At 46.8% G+C, this 20305-nt stretch overlaps 8 protein-coding genes across 8 annotated transcripts; 4 read left to right on the forward strand and 4 right to left on the reverse strand.

Annotated features, from left to right (window-relative positions):
• Nucleotides 1-329: 329 nt before the first annotated feature.
• RhiXN_07801 (Tyrosine-protein kinase) lies at nt 330-2005 on the reverse strand (the record flags this gene model as incomplete). The annotated part of the gene is made up of 10 exons (XM_043327617.1): nt 330-377; nt 427-630; nt 686-694; nt 755-823; nt 873-997; nt 1054-1078; nt 1136-1183; nt 1483-1695; nt 1722-1802; nt 1853-2005. 10 exons carry the CDS (start codon nt 2003-2005, stop codon nt 330-332), a joined length of 975 nt encoding a protein of 324 aa, XP_043183002.1.
• A 3615-nt stretch (nt 2006-5620) lies between these two features.
• On the forward strand, nt 5621-6107 carry RhiXN_07802 (Tyrosine kinase specific for activated; the record flags this gene model as incomplete). Its single annotated transcript, XM_043327618.1, has 3 exons — nt 5621-5625; nt 5675-5747; nt 5796-6107. 3 exons carry the CDS (start codon nt 5621-5623, stop codon nt 6105-6107), a joined length of 390 nt encoding a protein of 129 aa, XP_043183003.1.
• A 977-nt stretch (nt 6108-7084) lies between these two features.
• On the forward strand, nt 7085-8646 carry RhiXN_07803 (intradiol ring-cleavage dioxygenase; the record flags this gene model as incomplete). The annotated part of the gene is made up of 10 exons (XM_043327619.1): nt 7085-7159; nt 7216-7292; nt 7355-7417; nt 7478-7498; nt 7563-7610; nt 7666-7799; nt 7868-8016; nt 8082-8264; nt 8330-8482; nt 8539-8646. 10 exons carry the CDS (start codon nt 7085-7087, stop codon nt 8644-8646), a joined length of 1011 nt encoding a protein of 336 aa, XP_043183004.1.
• A 374-nt stretch (nt 8647-9020) lies between these two features.
• On the reverse strand, nt 9021-9868 carry RhiXN_07804 (uncharacterized protein; the record flags this gene model as incomplete). Its single annotated transcript, XM_043327620.1, has 3 exons — nt 9021-9150; nt 9217-9335; nt 9392-9868. The coding sequence occupies 3 exons, from the start codon at nt 9866-9868 to the stop codon at nt 9021-9023; spliced, it is 726 nt and encodes a 241-aa protein (XP_043183005.1).
• Nucleotides 9869-11720: 1852 nt separating this feature from the next.
• Nucleotides 11721-15179, forward strand: RhiXN_07805 (argonaute-like protein; the record flags this gene model as incomplete). The annotated part of the gene is made up of 11 exons (XM_043327621.1): nt 11721-12040; nt 12091-12235; nt 12279-12548; nt 12601-12658; nt 12741-13204; nt 13362-14027; nt 14085-14336; nt 14388-14697; nt 14753-14836; nt 14918-14950; nt 15004-15179. The coding sequence occupies 11 exons, from the start codon at nt 11721-11723 to the stop codon at nt 15177-15179; spliced, it is 2778 nt and encodes a 925-aa protein (XP_043183006.1).
• A 229-nt stretch (nt 15180-15408) lies between these two features.
• On the reverse strand, nt 15409-16325 carry RhiXN_07806 (MYND Zn-finger protein; the record flags this gene model as incomplete). Its single annotated transcript, XM_043327622.1, has 4 exons — nt 15409-15596; nt 15667-15766; nt 15798-16133; nt 16194-16325. The coding sequence occupies 4 exons, from the start codon at nt 16323-16325 to the stop codon at nt 15409-15411; spliced, it is 756 nt and encodes a 251-aa protein (XP_043183007.1).
• Nucleotides 16326-16713: 388 nt separating this feature from the next.
• Nucleotides 16714-19542, forward strand: RhiXN_07807 (5-oxoprolinase; the record flags this gene model as incomplete). The annotated part of the gene is made up of 15 exons (XM_043327623.1): nt 16714-16727; nt 16780-16832; nt 16884-17011; nt 17053-17154; nt 17214-17378; nt 17429-17495; nt 17547-17617; nt 17670-17727; nt 17785-17989; nt 18042-18256; nt 18356-18509; nt 18562-18645; nt 18706-18834; nt 18883-19186; nt 19246-19542. 15 exons carry the CDS (start codon nt 16714-16716, stop codon nt 19540-19542), a joined length of 2046 nt encoding a protein of 681 aa, XP_043183008.1.
• A 193-nt stretch (nt 19543-19735) lies between these two features.
• Nucleotides 19736-20160, reverse strand: RhiXN_07808 (helicase domain-containing protein; the record flags this gene model as incomplete). Its single annotated transcript, XM_043327624.1, has 2 exons — nt 19736-19849; nt 19909-20160. 2 exons carry the CDS (start codon nt 20158-20160, stop codon nt 19736-19738), a joined length of 366 nt encoding a protein of 121 aa, XP_043183009.1.
• Nucleotides 20161-20305: the final 145 nt, after the last annotated feature.

Here is a 20305-nt window from a genome sequence, read left to right on the forward strand (position 1 = left end):
CCTTAACCCAACATATTCTCGTAGTTCCCATAGCAGGCCATGGGTCACTCAAATTCTTTCACCAGTGTAATTCGAGATACCCAATGATATGTGCTCATATCAGAGTATGTGGTGGGTGCTGATTAGTATTACTGGACCATGTTATAGTCGTTCATACCAATAGTTTTGTAAGGCTCTCTCCGGTCATTGGATGATCAAAGAGTAAGAACATGCCATTGATATCGATTATTTGCAAGAAACAGTATCTCATTTCGTTATCAGGATTGGCATGTGTAGAATAAAGGCAATCCTGATATATCCATTGACACATTAACGGGTTAGATTTACCATTATTCTCTACCAACTGAAACAGGTAATTCGGCGACTATTTCTTTCAACTTGAAGAAATGTCAGATAACAAACCAATGGGCGCATATATTCACTTACTTTGCTTCCCACTTCGGCGACCGTAGGACGCTTCGCTGGGTCCATGTCCCAACATTGCGTAAGCAAGCTCCATGTGAGATTGGCCCACCTGTCCTGTAGTGGGAAATGTTGATGAGATCTCTCGGGTAAATTCCCACTCATCAGGGCTCCGAAAACTGCGTGTTCCGTTTTGTCAGCCCATGGGATACTTCCGGTCACGATCTCCTGTAAGAGGCTTTGAGTATATGCAGTCCCGAATTCGCTGAGTCTGGTAACGCACGAGAATTGTCTACAGTGGGTTGAGCCTTTTATGAAGCATTCTATTTTATCAGAAACAACGAAAACATACCATTCCGAGTGAGTACACATCCGAAGCGGGTTTCTTGGACACCTCCTCGTCCGTAAACAGTTCGGGTGCCTAAAAGCAACGTAAACTATCGTGTAATAAGTGTACGGCCAAAACTTACTGCCCAACGCGATGTATATTCAGAAGGAACATACTCGAACTGAAGTTCACTATCCGGGTTGATAATTGTCGCCTGACCAAACCCGCAAATTCTTGGAATTCCTCGTCTGAAATTAGAATTTTCCCCTAAGGTGCCATTCCATCTATATAAGCATAACGAAAATAATTGGGCGATCAAATACCTACTCCCTTGATATCCCCATGTATCTACATTATCGATAATTGGCTAATAGGACCTGGAATAGAATTGATAGACTAACTCACTATTCCGACACTGTGCATGTAAGACAGACCTTCGGTAACTTGAGCGCACTATTATAATGTGATTAGGTGCTATTTCAGTACTAGTGCATTCATTAAACTGTTCACAGATCTCACGAGATTGAGGCGATCCCTAGTCGATGGCATGTGGCCACGTCTCATATAATCCTGAAAGTTACCGTTATTCATCCAAGGTGACACCATTGCAAGGTTGTTCCGATATACGGCGGCTCCTAAGTGGAAGAATATTGGGATGATTCAGATTCGACCAAATATACAACTCGTATATTCCTGACTTGGTTTGTGGAGTCAGGATAACTCTTTTAAATTAGATTATTTTCATTACTCACTAAGCTACGTTTGTTAGTCTTATCTTCTTTGTACCCGAACTCGGGTAGCAACATCTTGACGGCGACTTGGGTGCCATTATTGAGCCACGTCGTACAGACATTGGAACGTGAGCCATGCGCCACTGAGGATAAGCCTCTATTTGGTAAATTGAGCCTTAGGGTTGTATCTGTGATGTTATGATCAATAAGGAACCGAAGTGATTCGTCAATAGACTGAGGTAGATGTGAGTTTAATGAACCGTGATCATTTCATGACTTGCCATTGATGTAATGATCCGAGTTGGAGTAAGTCCTGTCAGCTTGTTGTCCGCTTTGTTGAGCTGTAGAAGTAATCTTATGACATGTATGGTGTTCAAGTGCAGTCGCTTACCTCGCTTAAAAGGTCCTCCGATGAGAGCCTTTCCATAATAGGAAGCCAGCATTGCATAATCAAGCTTTGCATAAGTTCGATAGATTTTGTGGAAAGATTATGCCTGTTCTTAACAGGTTGCGATTTGATATTTCCGGGAGGAATACCAGACATAATTTTAGTTACAACCTGTGCATCGAGTTTACTTTGATGATATGGAATGAAGCCTGTAGTAATCTTATTGTATTTATTAGTTAAATGGACTTGGACTATATCTCGTGGGTCATACCTCAAGTAATGTGCAACCAAATGACCATACGTCACCTTGTATTGTAGTCGACCCGGGACCTGTCTTGTCGAAGTATTCTGGACACATCCATCGTGATCGAAGGAACCAAATGAGGGAAATCCGAGACCAATTGTGACAATCCAAACTCCCCAAGTTTGGCCGTTTCGCCCCTCATGTAAACTTTTCCCTAAGTAGAAGTCAACTAACCCGTCCATCACGCTCACTCGAAAACCATTTACCGGATTGATACATCCGTGTGCAATAGGAGGGTTGTGAGTGTGGAGGTAGACGATCCCGCGCAGTACATCTCTTATCTATGTACGTGGTGATGAGCATAGCTCGAGTGGCATGAAATATCAGACCCACAGCACGAAAAAACTTGGCCTCGGATAATTCACCTTTCATATACTATAAAGTTAATGCAAGTAAGGCCTTAGGTAGTTCAGTAGCAATACCTCACGCAAGTCCCCGTTCTCACAAATTCCTGATACAACGTGAGCTGACTTGATCTTTCAAGTTACTTCAGTTAGATTGAAGTGATGAGTGATGTCAACGTTTGAAACCGATCCTGGAAATCCTGTGAGCAAGCAAAAGTCTTATTTATGAGAGAAGTCTCCAATTGCAACCAATTTCCTGATGAGCATTTACCTTGCGTAGATTGGACAATACATCTTTATCCTAAATGCCATTTATTATACAATTATGCGTTGCAGGTGGAATCGAGAATGGGTTTGAACCGTTATAAGTAATGATATATAGGTTACCGCAGCTGTACGCAAAGTACTTACTCGACTACCCTCCCAGTCACGAAAATAGTCGGGCTCAACCCGCATGACTTTCTTGACCACTGGCGTCCTGTAAGGAGGCTGTAAGATCGGGTGTAGTTTAGCAGCACAGAAGGCTGCTTGATATGAAGTCTAAGAGTGTATGTCAAGCGGATGACATTGCTATAAATTTAATAATTACCCACAACCACAAATCAGCTGCCGAACCCTCCCGCAGGAAAGAGCTTTCAACCTATAAGCAGCATTGTCCAGGTTACCCCCGCTCCAGGCCGCGTGAATAGGGAAGGACACACTACATGGAGATGTTCATCAAGTGCAAACTCCAAGGCTGGTTCTGATTCTCTCCTAGGGCTGCCAGTTGAACCGCGCAAAGTTTCGTGTGCACCACTAGCATTTTTCGAGACATTGTTGATTTTAGATAATGTTAGCTCTCTGCGTGAATAGGGCATTGGTGTGGACGAAATCAAGATTGACAGATACACCCCAACCATCAGTAATAATACGCACGTGCCATCATTGTCACGGGCGCCTTCAGTCTCTTACGCTATACATTCAACACCAATTGCAGCTGCGTTTGCTGAACATGGGGAAATCACAATTTTCCACTATGCCCATAATTTTTGGTGCTAAAACGTGCCCACACTACGACATATATATTGATATCGTGGAAGCAAAACCGTCGATTTCAAGAACGTAAACCTATCGGACAACGGAAGGCCTCTTTCTTATATCAACGGCAATGCCAGGATCATACGGTTAGATCTCTGTTTCAATAGATTGTTAACTTAGCCACTCTACAGCTCCAAGTTCATGAGAGCTAACCGCGCCCATATACAGGGCAACCTTTCCTCGAGAACCAACCAGGTGGGATACTGTTAAATATCACATATAGGCGTTTATATATATATATCTGTCACATTGAATATACCTGGTAGGTTGGAATAAATGCATACCCAAGAAATCAGGCGAGGAGGAATACAAGGTAAATGGTTACTCAGAGGGAGTGTTGCTTATTAGGATTAATGATACATTAACTCTGAAGCGCCAGTGCCGAGCACTTGAACGAGAGCTTGCTGTATGGTGCTGTCTCAACAATCCAAATACTCTACCACTTTCCGGGATCGTCACACTAGACCATGACTTCAATATCTTCATGTCCCCATCTGCCATATTTGATTTTTATGAGCATGGTGACATTACAATGGTACGAAGCTCGGTCAAGGGGTGGATTAGATTCATGTGGGCCTGATTCGACTGACATCGATTAATGTCTTAGTACATACGTTCTGATCGCGGACCGGATGGGTCGGATCGGGCTCGTCTCGTAAGTGATGATATGAGTTTACATGGGGTGCAAGACGTTGATTACTACGGATTGCCCGGTTGTGGTGCTATCAGCTTTACGACGTGACAAAAGGACTAGCATACATACACAGTCAAGGGATTGTTCATGGGGACATAAAAACTGTAAGTCTGGCTTAGATTCTTGTGAAAGAACTTGTGAAATACATGTTTATTCATATCCACTTGTTTTCTTTAGGCAAATGTCGTAATTGATCCAACCTCGAGAGCACAAATTTGTGACTTTGGCTCTGCGCACGTCCTTAAATGCTCAGGTTGCATCGCAGGACCCCCAAGTCAATTTATTCACTCAAGTCTCAGCTCTATTTAAGCCCGGAACTGTCTATGGATGGGGATCGTGATCCCCCAACCACGCAAGCGTCAGATGTCTGGGCGCTAGGGTGTGCCATGCTCGAGGTAAGTGACCCCTCGGCTGCCCCCAGGTCTCAATGGGTATCATAGTGGCAACCTCTATAGGTCCAGGTAGGAAGACTCCCGTATAGTGATGAGAATAGTAGATATGTTGAGCGTCTCGCGATGCAGAGGCAGGCGGCAGGCGAAGTACCGGCTCGTGAAGAAGCCTTCCCACCCAACACTATCTCACACGCAATTGGCTGGTTGCATTAGAATGTTGGATAGAAGACCCTGAGACCGGCCAACCGCACAGGACGTACTTGATATGTTACGTGAAGCTTGCAGGTCATTTGACGTACCCTTGTAACGAACCTGAGCTCTTAAATAGCTGAAAGATAGCAGCAATGATGTAGATGCTTGAAATCAACGCTTGAAACTTCGGCGCAGATAATTCGTTCAGTATGTCAAGCATCCGTTCGGTGATCTGTTTATTTGTGGAAGAATCCGAGGGTCATATCCATGCTGCCCTCAATTAGTGGCTATGATCTTGCCACCTGGGTGCAAGTGTGTAAAATCATATGCACTAATGGGGAGTTCCCGATAGCTGAAAGTAAAGGAGCATGGCGGTAGACCGCCAGGGAGGTGATTGTATCCTAACGGCTCATTGATTCCTACGTTAATACTTGTGTATACGCACTTGCTTCGACACAGTCAACCGAAGGAGTAAAGGCCGTGTCATATTTATGCACTCATTTGGAAATCACGTGATCGTACCTAAGAACCACGGCTGCACATGGATGCGCCAAGTCGAGGCCAGTCCACATGCTGATGGACCCCATACGATTCTGACAAATACTTCTTCTCGACCGAAACCCTTGTGGTTCACGGTCACCATTCGGGCATCTTTCCTATACACCGTCACTCCGTTCGTTCTATAAATTAACGGAACGAATCCAAATCTCCTTGGCCACATCCTTGACGGACCACTTCAGCTGCCTATAAATTTGAAGTGCTATCACGATGAGGTAAACATCCAAACAAACTCGACTATCCACGTCTAACACCTATACTTAGCGCACAATTCGCCTTGATCATTCTTTGTGCCGCAACATGCGTGCAGGCAGCCTCGTCGGTCGATACCAAGGCGGTAAGTGCATTCACGAACTGTGATGTCGAGTCAACTCACCAGTGATAGAAAATCACCCTTGCGTGCCTTCTTGGCGGTGTGCCAGCCGTGTCATTGATTATGTTGACGGTCTTCTGTGTTTGGATCAAGCAACGCAAACGTCGTGCGCAGAAGGATGCTCTCGCCAACGGCATTGAGCTCGGTCCCGATGGATGGCCAGTCAAGACGGCCACACACAATGTCGTCCTTCCGGAGGTCTTGCCCGGAAACGCAAGTGCTGCGAGTGGAGTTATTGGAAATAGGTCCGATGCAAATGGGTCAGTTCCGCCGCCTGCGTATGAAGCTGGGGATGGAAAGAAGGGTGCGCCTCCGAAATGGTGAGTTCGATGCGTCGCTTGGATCCTGACTGATGAGCTAATGGCGACCTCCGTGCGCAGATGTATAATACATTTTAGCTTTGTATGCTTCACAGTTCAATGCAGTGCATTATAATCCTCTCTACAAATTGAGCTACCAGATTGATCAGCATGTGTGGCGCGGCCCTCGTGCTTACCCGGCCATAGCGGCGAACTGTCCATCCAATCACGGGTTCGCCGCCATAAAGCCCATAAATACTGGTAAACATTTCGGCGATTATAGCCAACAGTTGGTATGCGACAAGTCGGACTGGAAAAGGAGACAAGTTTTCCGAATGCTCTCGTATTTTTGCCTCCCCGATGGAAGTCTATTTTTGCCTGAGTTCTACTCTCGGCCCTTTCTAATCTGATCACACACGAAATGATATTAATAGACATACAAGGTATAAAGCATTATTAATCTATTCGGACCATACTAATGCCGTTGAAGGACCTTGCCGTGCTCATGCTCCGCCCCGACGCAGTTATACGGGATTATCGTTATCCAATTGAAACCAACCAGGGGAATTGTGGCGACTAATATTGGTTATATAGGGTAATCATTTATGCTCCAAGCTTTAATTGTTCTACACATGTACCTCGATCATACTTATTATAACCCAAGGCAGATTAATCTTAAGTACTCACAACCATACTAGTTCCCCGTAACGCCCAGAAATGCAGATTGTAGTTGACATGGAAGTAACTTGCACTCGTTTGCGGACCATTCTGATCCAGATTGTCCTGTAGGCCAAAGCGCTTGTCCTTACGTTCTTTGGCTTCTCCAGATCTCCCGATTCCTACAACGGGTTGGACAGTTCACACGCATGATGACAAATCATGGTCCGCCCGACCACGGACAGATTCAAGGAATCTAGCTTTGACAGATCACGTTAAATAGTTTCGCACGACAGCTTGCTTTAGACACCATCACTCTTCCAGTCTACCTACACGAAATACATAATGTCTGCTCCAGCACCCAGCAAGGCTGTTGCCGAGGCTCAAAAGGCCGGTGCGCCTACTGTGGACCTTTCGACCGTAAGCATTTCTTTAGCGTGTAAGCTTACAACTGCGGACTTACCGAGTTTGACCAGCTACCAGATGTATCAGACATTCGGCCGGAAACTATAACCGAGAATGTGAATAAAATCAATTCCAGATGCCCTGATGAGTACGTCTATGCATGTCCATTGGTACTCTTGAACAATACCTAACAAATCTCAACAATACCAGACGGATGAAGTTCGTTCTTTCTCGGTTAACCCACCATATCCACGAGTTTGTTCGGGAGACAAGGTCAGCAGTGTTACGATAACTATGGGAATGATATTTATATTGACCGTGATTGGCCAATAGCTTGACGACAGAGGAATGGATGTAAGCGCTCCGGCACGGCAGTGCGGTTATGCATATTTACAAACAATTGACTTGATCTGTGTAGGGCAGGAATTCAGTTCTTGACAGCAACGGGCCAAACCTGCACAGATATGTGAGTATTTGTGGGTCTATGCATGCTTGTTTACTCATCGTATGCCTTTTCATAGCCGACAGGAATTTATTCTTCTTTCCGATGTCTTTGGAATCTCTGCGCTCGTAGACGCCATCGATCACCCTAAAGTGGGTAACTCGACTGAGGCTACTGTGCTCGGCCCATTCTTTACCGAAGACGCACATGACAGTAAGCAGCGCATTACGCCTCGGGGAGTATGTCAATTTACTAATGTTGGTATCGCACGTTGTGAATAGTCCAACATGGCGAGAGCATAGCATCGGAGAACAAGGGCGACTATTTGTACGTGTCTGGAAAAGTGGTTGGCAGCAAGGGAGAGCCCGTGGCCAACGCCATCGTGGACACTTGGGAGACGGATGACCAAGGGCGAGCACTCCTTTCACTGGTTTGGCTCGCATACACCTGATCGGGTTTCATTATTTGCGAACGTACAGGTTTTACGATACGCAGTACGAGAACCGTACCGAGCCTGACTGCCGTGGCCGTCTTCGTACTGGACCGAATGGCGAATATGCGTTCCGTGCCGTGGTGCCGGTCGCTTATCCTATTCCTAGCGACGGGCCTGTGGGGAAACTCCTGGCAAAGCTCGAGAGACATGTGTACAGACCCGCTCATCTTCACGTCAAGATCCAGGTGAGTCGAGCGTATCTCCACAATCGAGACCTCGACCTGACTCACCGTCCTTTGTCCCGTTCCAGGCCGAGGGCTATGATACCTTAATTACGACTGTATTCCCCCGCGGTGACCCGTTCTTGACATCCGATGCCGTATTTGGCGCAAAGAAATCGCTGATTGTGGATCTGAAGGATGTGGATGACGAAGCGCTAGCGCGGAAACGAGGCAAGTTTGTAGTTGGCTGCGCCGTAGCACATCTGTACTGACGATAACGACGTGTTCAGGTTTCAAGCAAGGAAGTAAATTCAAGGAGCTGGAGTTTGATTTCGTTTTGGTCAAGAAAGAAGACGCCGATGCTGCACGCAAAGCGCGTGCTGAGGCAAGCGCTGCCAAAATCTAGCTCCTCTGCTTTCTGGCCAATCCGAATGCCGCGTCTTGGTTGCAACGTCACTTGTATGTATACTGAACCAAATTGTATTTCGTACGAAGCAAATTTAAGGATGTACAAAGTGAAGATCGTGGCAGGACGTTACAGTAAAGGTATATGCATACATTGGGGGCAAGACCTCCGAGATCGCGAGAAATACATGTTAGGTTGCACAAAGTCACATAAAGACAGAAGACGTGGCAGAACGTGGCAGGGGGGGAATGATAGTGGAAAACGATAGTGGAAAAGTGTGTGTATGTGTGTGGAATTATTATTCAAACAAGTGAGTCAAAGACCTGAAGTTCCAAAATAGGGTATAGAATTTGCCGAGAGCGAGTCACTTGGGCTCAAGCGACAGCTATGCGGATTTGGCGGGCATCGTTGGCTAGAGACAAGAGCCTGTAGACATCATCTTGAGTCGGAGGGGAGGGCAGGACGTAGATGTTACCGGCGAGACGACGAATGCGACGCAGGACACTGGGTGAAGATGATCAGTGAGAGTCCTCAATGATGTCTGGGTGACTTGAAGCAAAAGATACATACTCAGGAATGTTATCAGCAATGTATGTTTGGCGGGAATAGCTGATTTCGGCCAAATCTTGAGCAATGGCATAGAGTTCATCCTGAATGTAAGCAGCTGCCGGAGCCATGAGAGGGTATTTCTGAAAACAGTAAATCGTAAGCGAAATGAATTGAAAGTAGGTTTCAGGAAACGAACCTGGCTGAGTGGCACGACGTCGTTCAGCGTCTTCAAAAGACGTTCATTGAGCTCCGTGCGAACATCATCCCGGTGGTAAACCGGAAGGTCAATTATGCGGAATGGACGACAGGCTGGGGGCGAAGCAGACTTGGAGACGGAAGAGTTTACTGGGACGGGTACTGGCATGCGAATCTTGTTCTCCTGCGCTTCCTCCTCTGGGTATTTATCCACGCTGGGATCCCACCTGACTGATTTAGGCGCCGCCTTATCGGGCTGGACGGCATGACCGATCGTGTTGTTATTGGCCGGGGCGGTGCAAACTGAGCGTCGACGGCCTCGTGAGTCGATTGAGCCACGACGAGAAGCGATGCACGGCTGTGTTCCCCGCACCGCATACGGCATCGTTCCAGAACCACGACGGCGGGTGACCAGAGGACCATGGTTATCATTGGATGCCCACATGACTGTGGAGAATATGACTGGAGTTCCCGACATAGTGCGATATGAGATGAAGGATAGTGGGGTGCTTGTGTCTCTTTTTATGAAGCCCGACTCTACGCAGCGTTGATTGGCGAGAAATACGCAAAGCCAATGGGGAGCAATCGGTTGTTGGTCGGGTACTAGTGAATGAGCGAGAGAGGAGCCCAGAGATTCAAGCCCGGCTTGAGTAGATGAAGAGACTGAACTTCAAAGGAAGACCAAGTTGAAAACAGAGCGAGGGCACAGCCCAAATAAGAAATGAAAAAGTCCGAAAGCGGAAAGGTGTTGAGATATCGGCTGCATACTGGGCTGGTATTTAACTGGATCCTACTCCAGGTAATCAGCGGGGTCTCAACTCGGAAGTTTGATTCCGTGGCCAAAATGTTGCCACCTTCTAAGGAGCCAAGCAGTAGACAATAGTATCTAAAGCCCGACGTAGGCTCAGCCAGCTAGGGAGTAGGTGATAGTCGCTAGGTAAGTAAGAATATTTGAAGTTCCTTAGAATTGAGACAAAGGACTAGGATAGTCATATCCTTACGAGATCGCGACGGCACGGTTGCGCGCGTCGATGGCCAAGGCTATACATTGTGTCTTGCAATGGATCATCCTAAAGTCCTATGAAGGTTCATCTGATAGGCGAAGATAGCTCACTCGTGCGAGATCTAGCGGTCCAGGCATTGTCAGATACGGTCATGATTAGAGAACACGAGGAGAAATTTTGTTGCTAAATGTCCCAATCCTTTATTCGAATTAAAAACAAAAGTTAGGGTTATTGTTTGCCTAGGATGACGTTATTGTGGCTAGGACAAATTCCTCTGGTAGGCGCCGAGTAATGGCTTTGAAATTATGTATGTGTATGCACTAAGCAATGGGCCCTGCTGGTGGAAACCATCAGTGAACATTGAACTAGTAACTCACCATGCTACGTGGTTCGCACTAGCTCCTCTCTGCCTATCTATTTGGTCATTATTCAAGCTTCTTAGACTCTCAAAGTTCCTCTTGAGAGGTGAATGCAACACATTGGCTATCAAGTTTTGTGCTGAGCATCCACTAGTTCTAGAAGAAAATTTCAGCCAGTATCTTATAGTATCTTCGGATGAGCATACTGACTCATGCTCGTGGATACGAAGAGGTTTGAATTTTTCGTGCAGTAGTTCAGATACTGTGTTACACTGTGCGATGTTGGAGAGCGTAATCAGACCCTTAAGGGTCGTCGCCGTGACTCAGTCTCGATGCCTCTACCAACCTCTGGGATGGCTTTCCCTCGAACGCATCCTCATGCAAACCTGGGCCTCGATTGCCCCAAATTCTATGGTCATATCAACCCATCTCCACTAGCTAGTACCCACGAGGCTGCGGAATGATTCCGAACTCGAGCGCTTTCCATTTCGATGACCTGGTTCAAACTCAGCTTTTCACTTCCGGCTATCAGCAGTTAGCAATACAGGCACCAACGTATACGCGTACGTGCTCGGCGGCATCATAGGCGAGGCACATTCCAAAACAGTGCTCGCACTAAAAAGGTGAGAGACACAATCGCACATTGCGCCCGCACGAAGCGTCCGAATGACCTGATGAGGCAGTATAACAATTGGAGGCGAAGCACGTGGTATCGGATGAAAACAGTGAGTATCGATGGAGCAAACTCTGTCGATGAAATGGAAATAATAACAAAGTCCTATTTGGGCAAAATTGTAGGTAGGTCTCATTCATAGAATATACTATAGCCGTTCGCAGGGTCATAATGACTCGAGTTGTCTCGTCACGTAATGAGAAGTAGGTGGCGGGGACTAGCCACCTAATCAGAAATGAAAGATCAGGAGATGCCAGTCGGAGATATCACAAGTCCGCTACTGGCCTGGTCCTCATGGCGCACGACTGCTTGCAATTGGCTCGTCTCGATGCCTCCGGCGAGTTCCGTGGGGGGCGTGATACACGGTCCGATGATACCTGGAAGGCTGGTCGGATACAAATACTCCGGTGGCTAGCACTACGCTCTACACCTACCTCCTCTTTTGCAGCAAATATTTTTCCGACAACCTTCCAATCCGTCAAACCACTCTACCAGGGAGTTTTGAATTTCACTGTGCATGTCTGCCGAGGCTTTGAACGCGAACGGGGCCGTGGGGCTCCCAGAGGAGGCCCAGGTGGCTATGGACGAGGAGGCGGAGGCGGCGAGGGTGGACGGTGGTTCACTTCTTATCCTGTGGCAATCCTATCTCTAAAACTGCATTTAGGGGCGGCGAACGTGGTCCCCAGCTTTCCGTGGCGGTGACGGAGGGCGTGGCCGTGGATTCGATCATGCTGGCCCTCCCAGAGGAGGAGGCGCCGGGCGGGGTCGTGGGGGAGTCTTTGAAGCTGGTCCCGCTGTCATCGATTCGCGTCTGCCTCACATGCAGATGATGATCTTATCAAATCCTTCAAGAAACTCGCAGTCGATGATGACCAGCTGCCTCGCCGCCCCGACTATGGCAAGGTCGGGCAAAGCGTTGTCCTGCGCACCAATTATTTCCCTGTGGAATACAAGAAGGCCAAGATATTCGATTACGACATCTCTGTCGAACCCGAGGGAGGCGTCAAGCGTATCATGAAACAACTACTTGCGTTGATGATGTCCTCGTCGGATTTTGCTCCGTATGCGGCATTTGCTGCACATGACAATGCCAATCGACTGGTATCGATGAAGGAGATCCCGGTAACCGGAGTTGCGCAAGTATTCTCTATAATCATCACGTATTCTGAAGAAGGCGACAATTCGTCTGATGAAAATCAAAGACATATCGAATTTCGCTGAGGCCAACGAACGTACATGATACGGAAAATATGACCAAGTAGGTGGATATACTCATCTGGGAAAATTATTATATTAACCTAATTATGAATAAAGATACATTAGTGGGGCAGATGCAGCCTTCGACCCCCAACCTATGCTCGCTGCGTTCAACATCTTATGTCCAAGTACCCTTCTCAGCACGGCGTGATGGTGGGCATAACAAGTGGTTCTTCCCATCATTGCATCAGTCGTCGGACATTGGTGTGGGACTCGAAGCCTATCGCGGATATTTCAGCTCTGTACGACCATCGTTCCAGCAGCTCATGGTGAACGTTAACGTCGCGACTACTGTGTTCTATAAACCCGGCCCATTGGCAAGCTATTCTTCGATTTGGGCCTGCGGGGCAACACCAATTAAGGTGTTTGTTCACAAGCTACGGATCGAAATGAGGCATACTGGGCGTGTCATGCGCAAGCAGATCAAGGGACTCAGACTAGATTCCAACGCCAGAACGTATCTATTCAAATGCGATGAATATAACAATGAGAAGATCTCAGTAGAGGCTTATATAAAAGGAGTAAGTGATTTGCTTTAGCCTCAGTTTATTTGCTAATCATACGCCCAGAGTACAAAATTACTCTTCGGAATCCATTGCTTCCACTTGTCGACATCAGCGGCAATAAAGAACGCCAATTCTTGTCCCACCTGAAATATGCACAATCCTGCCCAATCAGCCGTTCCGCGGCAAGCTCCCCGATGAATATGGAGCAGCGATGATCCGTGTTGCATGCCAGCCACCTAACGTCAACGCTACGAGTATTATTGGTGAAGGCTTGAGCTCCCTCGGACTTGTTGGAGACAGTTCGCCACTCGAACAAATGGGGATCAGAGTCAAGTCTCAGATGGCGACCGTACCGGGCCGCATCTTGCCTGCTCCCAAGGTCCACTACAATAACCGCGCATCGGTTCATGTATCGAATGGCTCCTGGAATCTAAGGGACGTACGTTTCGCTGTTGGCACCAAACTCGACAACTGGGCCGTACTGTTTATACAAGATGGCGGTCGGGATGACTTGTCCGTCGAAACGGGCGGGCCGATCGCAATGAGCTTTGCAGCCATATGCGGCAAGGTGGGCATGGCGGTGAACACTAGAAAAGCCCCGCCCATGCGAGATGTATCACTTCCTTCAAAAAAGGAAGATGCTTCGCCTCTAACGAGACCACGCGCGGTCGACACTATCAGAAGGGCATTGCTGACGATTAATCCTAAACCAAAAATCGTGTTGATCGTCCTCAGCAACCAAGACAAGGCGATATACAATGGAATCAAACATCTTTGTGACGTCTATTTGGATGTGCTGACGGTCTGCGTGCAAGCATCAAAATTCAAGGACAACAAGGTATGTTTCAGCGAATCTGCTCTTGTGTGGGTTACTAACCATAGCCCTTGCCTTTAGGCCCAATACAACTCAAACGTAGCAATGAAGTTCAATACGAAACTTGGAGGAATTAACCACAGTATTGATCCTCAGGATAAGACAATGGCATGGATTCGAGCACAACCAACGATGATGGTTGGGAGCGACGTGACACATCCTAGCCCTGGCAGCTTTCGTGGGACTCCTAGCATTGCTGCTGTGGTTGCCAGCGTCGACAATCAATTCGGCCAGTTCCCTGCAAGCTTGCGTCTCCAGCAATCAAAGAAGGAGGTGCGTAGTTTGATATATCTTTGAGTTCTAGAGCCTAATAATATCGGGTAGATGATCACGGATTTAACAGACATGATGATCGAACGGCTTATTGCGTACAGAACCAAAAATAACACGTTACCTCGCCGTATTATCTTTTTCCGCGATGGGGTATCCGAGGGACAGTTTTATACCGTCCGCGACGACGAACTCCCGAAAGTAGACCAGGCTTTCGCCAAGTTCAACCAGGATGGAAAGCCTTATAAGCCAAAGCTCACTATCTTGATCGCCGGTAAACGGCACCACACCCGCTTCTTCCCCACAAAGCTCGAGGATTCTGACAAAGGTAACTGCAGACCCGGCACTGTGGTCGACCGTGGAGGTAAGCCGTCGAAAATTAGTTTATGACCTTGTATTTAACTTGAGCCCATTTCTAGCCAGCGCGGTGTATGACTTTGATTTTATCTCCAATCACATGCTGGACTTCAAGGTACAGCTCGCCCCACGCATTACACTGTCGTGTACGATGAGAACGGATTCGATTCGGACGGAATCCAAGGGCTAACCCATGGGATGGCGTACTATTCGTTCGTGCTACAAAGGCTGTGTCGGTTGTCCCCCTGCCTACTACGCCGGTAAGTCTATCGCTTTTCTTTATTGACAAAATATTTGTCTAAACGGGAGTAAGATCTGGCTTGCGAGCGCGGACGGTGCTACTTGTATGAACTCCTTAATGCAAGTGAAGGAGCGGCGTCAATCAAAAGTGGAAGTAGCTCGGATGAAGAGGTTCTAAAGAAAGCTCACGATTTGTGGAGGAGGGGCCCAACTGGTCCAATCATCAAAGATACAATGTTTTATATCTAGTGGAAATATTGTATGTATCCTATGTATATCTGTTACATAGTGTACTTGAATAAGTCATGAATATTATATGCGTACCATCATTGTTGACAATCTTTTGGCTTTCGGAGAAGGCGCCAGTAGCGGATGCCAAATAGATATATGAGTCTCGTTGGATCTGAGCAAGAACCATGATTTGATTGATGTCCGTAAACACAATGAAAATAGACAAAAATATGTAGACGAGAGTAAGTTAGACAAAAATAGACATGAGTTGGCGCCCCACACCAGTATCACTCGTAGGCAAAGCAGCGAACTTTGTGCCCATTCTTCCAATGCTTGGTCTGACACTTCTTTCCACAATATTGGACGCTCCTGCATCTTGCACATCTTGTAGTGGGTTCTTCAGCACATCCTTCGTTGCCGCAGCAATCGGCTCGACTAAGTAAGTGATCACGAGTCGATTTTAGGTAGAAGTCCTCTGGCATTTGTTCAATAACAGTTAGAACACCATCCAACCGCTCAATATCTGCCTTTTGTGTAACAGGCAGATATGGAAATTGCTGTGCGATTTGATAGACGCGATCTTCCTCGCCACACGTCTGCGAGTACTGGCGTCCATTGAGCTTTTCTTGTCGTCACCCTCGATGTGTCGCACCAGAACAGCAATTCGATAAGGAGACCGCAAATAAATCCAGGACCGCTTGGGCTCCTCCATAAAATGCTTCGGCTAAAGGCATTCCCAACAAGGTTGGCTAAAAGGCGACTGTCGGGAGATGAAAGGAAGATGCGATAATATGGCTCTTCAGCTGCCTCGGGTAACAGGGAAAGGATCTGCACGTAGGTCGAAAATGCCTTTGGTTGCGTTTCTACGGAAAGCTCTCGCAGATTGTTTGCGAGTTTCCCAACGTGTTTTGCACAAAAAGCGGCCCACATAATGCTCTTCGCTTCTCGTGGAAGTATATCCATAGCTCGAAGCTTCATATTCCAGCAAAGGTATCAACATGTTGGTAACTTCAACTTAGCTACATGGCATACCTGAGTTTGAAGTTCTTTATCCTCGGCTTCACTGAAATCCTGTCCTGCTGGTAGAGGTTCGTCCAGACGGGCATTCTTTGCCATCATATCCGTAAATGAGATCGCCTCGTCTCGAAATGCTTGAACATCCATAGTTCTGCCGTTTATTGTGATCAGACATGGTAGACCCGTATACTTCCACAACGTCGATAGTATATTCTGATTGTGGTTCGAAGAGCCAAAAGAGCACCAGCTGTCAGGAAGTCCCAAGTCGCGAAGAAGTCTCGGTGAGATCACATGCTTACTAGTGACCGTTCTTACATCATCGACGTTTGAAATGCATGATCCATGATGCTGAGTGATCCTGCTACTACAACCACTCGCGGTGAGACGGCATATATCTCAAGTTGAGACACAGCCTGTAATATCAACTTAACGCTTGACTCCGAGGTCCCATTTTTGCTTGTTTAGCTCCTGACTATGCCTGAAATACCTGACCGCTCCATTCGAATTTGTGCTGATCGAGGGGGCACATTTTGCGATGTTCATGCGCAAGTATACTTCTCAGTCACTGTGATAATTTTCGCTTACAACAGCTGTAATTCAGATCGTATCCTGGGGATAAACAAGGCGAAAGGAAAGAATTGGTGGTCAAATTGCGTGAGTGTAGACCGATAACCATGTAAATACAAAACTAATCTATCGCATTAGTATCACAAGATCCGAGTAATTATCGTGACGCTCCAACTGAAGGAATACGACGGGTCCTCGAAAAGGTTCTCGGAAAATCGCTTCCCAGAGGAGAAAAGCTTAATACTGACAAGATAGGCAAGTCATCAGTAGAGCATATAAGCCAAATTGTAATGATATTGATAATAAGTTTGCATCAGACTTTATAAGATTGTCAACTACCGTGGCTACAAACGCACTGTTGGAAAGAAAGGGCCAAAAGCACGCATTGGTGATTACTAAAGGATTCAAGGTAAATATGCACCCATTCTACCATATGACCAAACGACGAACCAATACCCGTTTCCTTAGGACCTACTTACTATTGGAAATCAATCTCGACCAAGGATCTTTGATCTCAACATTAGAAGACCTACGCCATTGTTCACTGACGTACTCGAAGTTGACGAGCGTGTAACCATTGTCGGGTACACATCTGACCCTAAAGCCGCTGAACACGCAATCAAGACGACAATGGTAACATAGCTAAAGGGTACACCGGTCTAGGTAAAGATGAAGGAGGGCAGGCAGATGGTCCTGGAGAAATAGTGCGTGGGCTGTCAGGAGAGGCGGTTAGAATTATCAAGAAACCCGGTTCGTTCGATTTTTTACTGGCGGGTGATCTTTGACTCATCAGAGTCATAGATGAGAACAAGATTAAATCCGATCTCCAAAAACTACGCGAACAAGGCTATACGTCTCTCGCTATATGCTTGGTTCATTCCTACACTATCCAGAGCATGAATTAATAGTCGGGAAAATCGCAAGCTCCTTGGGATTCAGTCACATTTCCATCTCCTCTCAACTCATGCCGATGATCAAGATGGTTCCTAGAGGAATGTCAGCAACTGCCGATGCATATCTTACCCCTATCCTTTACCAGTACTTGGACGGATTTTCTCTGGGTTCGATGAGCAGCTTAAAGCGGAGGAGTCGGAAAACCGCGAGTCGAATTTATGGCGAGTGACGGCGGACTTCTGGACTTGGACAATTTTTCGGTCTCAAGAGTATACTCAGTGGACCTGCTGGTGGCGTTGTCGGTTATGCGCTGACAAGCTGGGACGAGAACGAGCGAACCCCATTATTGGGTGAGTCGATAATACCAGTAGAAAAACTGACCTGTATAACTCTCACACGTAGATTGGACGTTGGGGGGACATCGACGGACGTATCAAGATTTGATGGCCGCTATGAGACTGTATATGAAACCACGACAGCAGGCGTGACCATTCAAAGCCCACAGCTAGATATCAACACGGTTGCGGCAGGCGGAGGTTCTTGTCTTACTTTCAGAATGGCTTATTCCTCGCAGGACCCCAAAGTGCTGGAGCAGAACCCGGGCCTGCATGCTACAGGTAAATACCATGCATACACCTTACTTTCCGAATGATCTAATATTGTTTTATTTAGGAAAGGAGGTCCTTTGGCTGTAACTGATGCGAACCTTATGCTAGGTCGCCTAATCCCAGATCTCTTCCCAAAGATTTTCGGAAAATCCGAGAATGAGCCTTTGGACATGGAGGCGTCAAAGTCCGCATTTGAGAAAGTAGCCAAAGAGGTCCGAAGTTCAGCGGATAAAGATTATACCCTGGACGAGGTTATCTACGGGTGCGTATTTTCCTACTAACATTGCGTAGTAAATTCTCAAAATAGGTATCAGTTTTATCAAGGTTGCGAACGAAACCATGTGCAGGCCAATAAGGGCAATAACCGAGGCACGAGGATACTCGACAGGATCTCATATGTGAGTAGCCTATCTCTAGAACTTCTGGCCCTCTTCCTCAACTTGAACAACATTGATTAGCCTTGCGAGCTTTGGTGGTGCAGGAGGCCAGCACGCATGCGACATTGCACGACTATTGGGCATTCATCGTATCTTAATTCACAGACACAGCTCTATCCTTTCAGCTTACGGGCTTGCATTGGCCGATCGGTACGTGATTTTCGACGTTGACGGAGCTACTTTGTCTGATTTTCACAGAGCATACGAACGTCAAGAGCCTTCCTCCGAGAATTGGTCGGAAGAAAGTAAACCACGCTTACTTGCGAGATTGGATGCCTTGACAGAAGAAGTCAAGTCTTCACTTGAAAAACAAGGCTTTAAAGGAGATCGGGTCCGAGTGGAGCGTCTGCTCAATATGAGATTCGACGGGACCGACACTTCTCTGATGGTGCTCGAACCCGAAGACGGGTCTCACGACTTTGAAGGAACCTTCAAACGTGCATACAAACAAGAGTTTGGGTTCCTTTTGGAAACGAAGAATATCATAATCGACGACATCAAGGTATTCGCCTTTTTCTCTCTTTTTACAAAACGCCCCAGGATAATCTAAAATACAATCAGGTGCGAGGAATAGGCAAAACGTTTGACACTTTGGGGCCGAGTGTTTTCGAAGAAATGAAAACGCTTAAAACCAAACCCGTGAATGTGCAAGCAACACAGGATAGAACTCACAGTGTCTACTTTGAGGGCCCTGGACGTATAGACACACCCGTATTCCTCTTAGAGAAACTTGAAGTTGGAGATGTGGTTTCGGGTCCAGCTATGATCATCGACAACACTCAGACTATCGTGCTAAACCCCCATTCAAAAACAACCGTTACCAGGAATCACCTTTTTATATCGCTAGAAGACGAATGATCTACTTGCTCCCGGTTTCATTGTAGTCGTCCAAAATTAACTGAATTATGGCCGATAGCAACTAACCTAAATATATGCGCTGGAAGGATTTTGCCAGTAACACAGTGACCAGAGGGCCCATCAATACAAACTAGAGATATTACACAGCGGCTTGCGCGTCACGGTCGTAAAGGTTCGGTCGTGTACATATGGTTTAGAAACGGACTGATTTCTTTCGGTGACGAGCCGGAACAGAATCCTCGATGCAGTGGATCAACACTGAGCGGATCTTGTTCGCGCCTTGAATTCCACAGAGGCTGCCGTGGTTCTGCATGTGATTCTAGTTCAACCATAGAAAGTTAACGTAGGCTCCTAGCAAGCACTTACCTCCAGGACAACGGAATTTCCTTCACAATTGTCCGAGTTGTAGACAGTTACAAGGTGTCGGTTACTGACGTTGTTCACTAGGGCCGCACTCGATTCATCGGGAGGAGTGATACAAGTCCCACAGGAGACGACATCGTATTCATGTGAAGGGGTTCCGCCGCAGTCTTTTTCTGGGAAAAACTTGATATCGCCAGCGAGGGCCAGGGCTGGAAGCGCCGTAACTAAAGCCAATATAAAAAGAGGGTATTGCATAGCAATAGTCAAGAGTTGGGTATAAGAAAAGACAGTGGGGTGAATAGATACGGGGTACTGCGGAAGTAGGGAGAGGAAAGGGCGGTGACGAAATTCCCGTGGTTTATAAACATTGCTCAGCTGATGTTCTATTTGGTACACTCAT

This window comes from Rhizoctonia solani, chromosome 9 (assembly GCF_016906535.1).
Source record: "Rhizoctonia solani chromosome 9, complete sequence".
Lineage (NCBI taxonomy): Eukaryota > Fungi > Basidiomycota > Agaricomycetes > Cantharellales > Ceratobasidiaceae > Rhizoctonia > Rhizoctonia solani.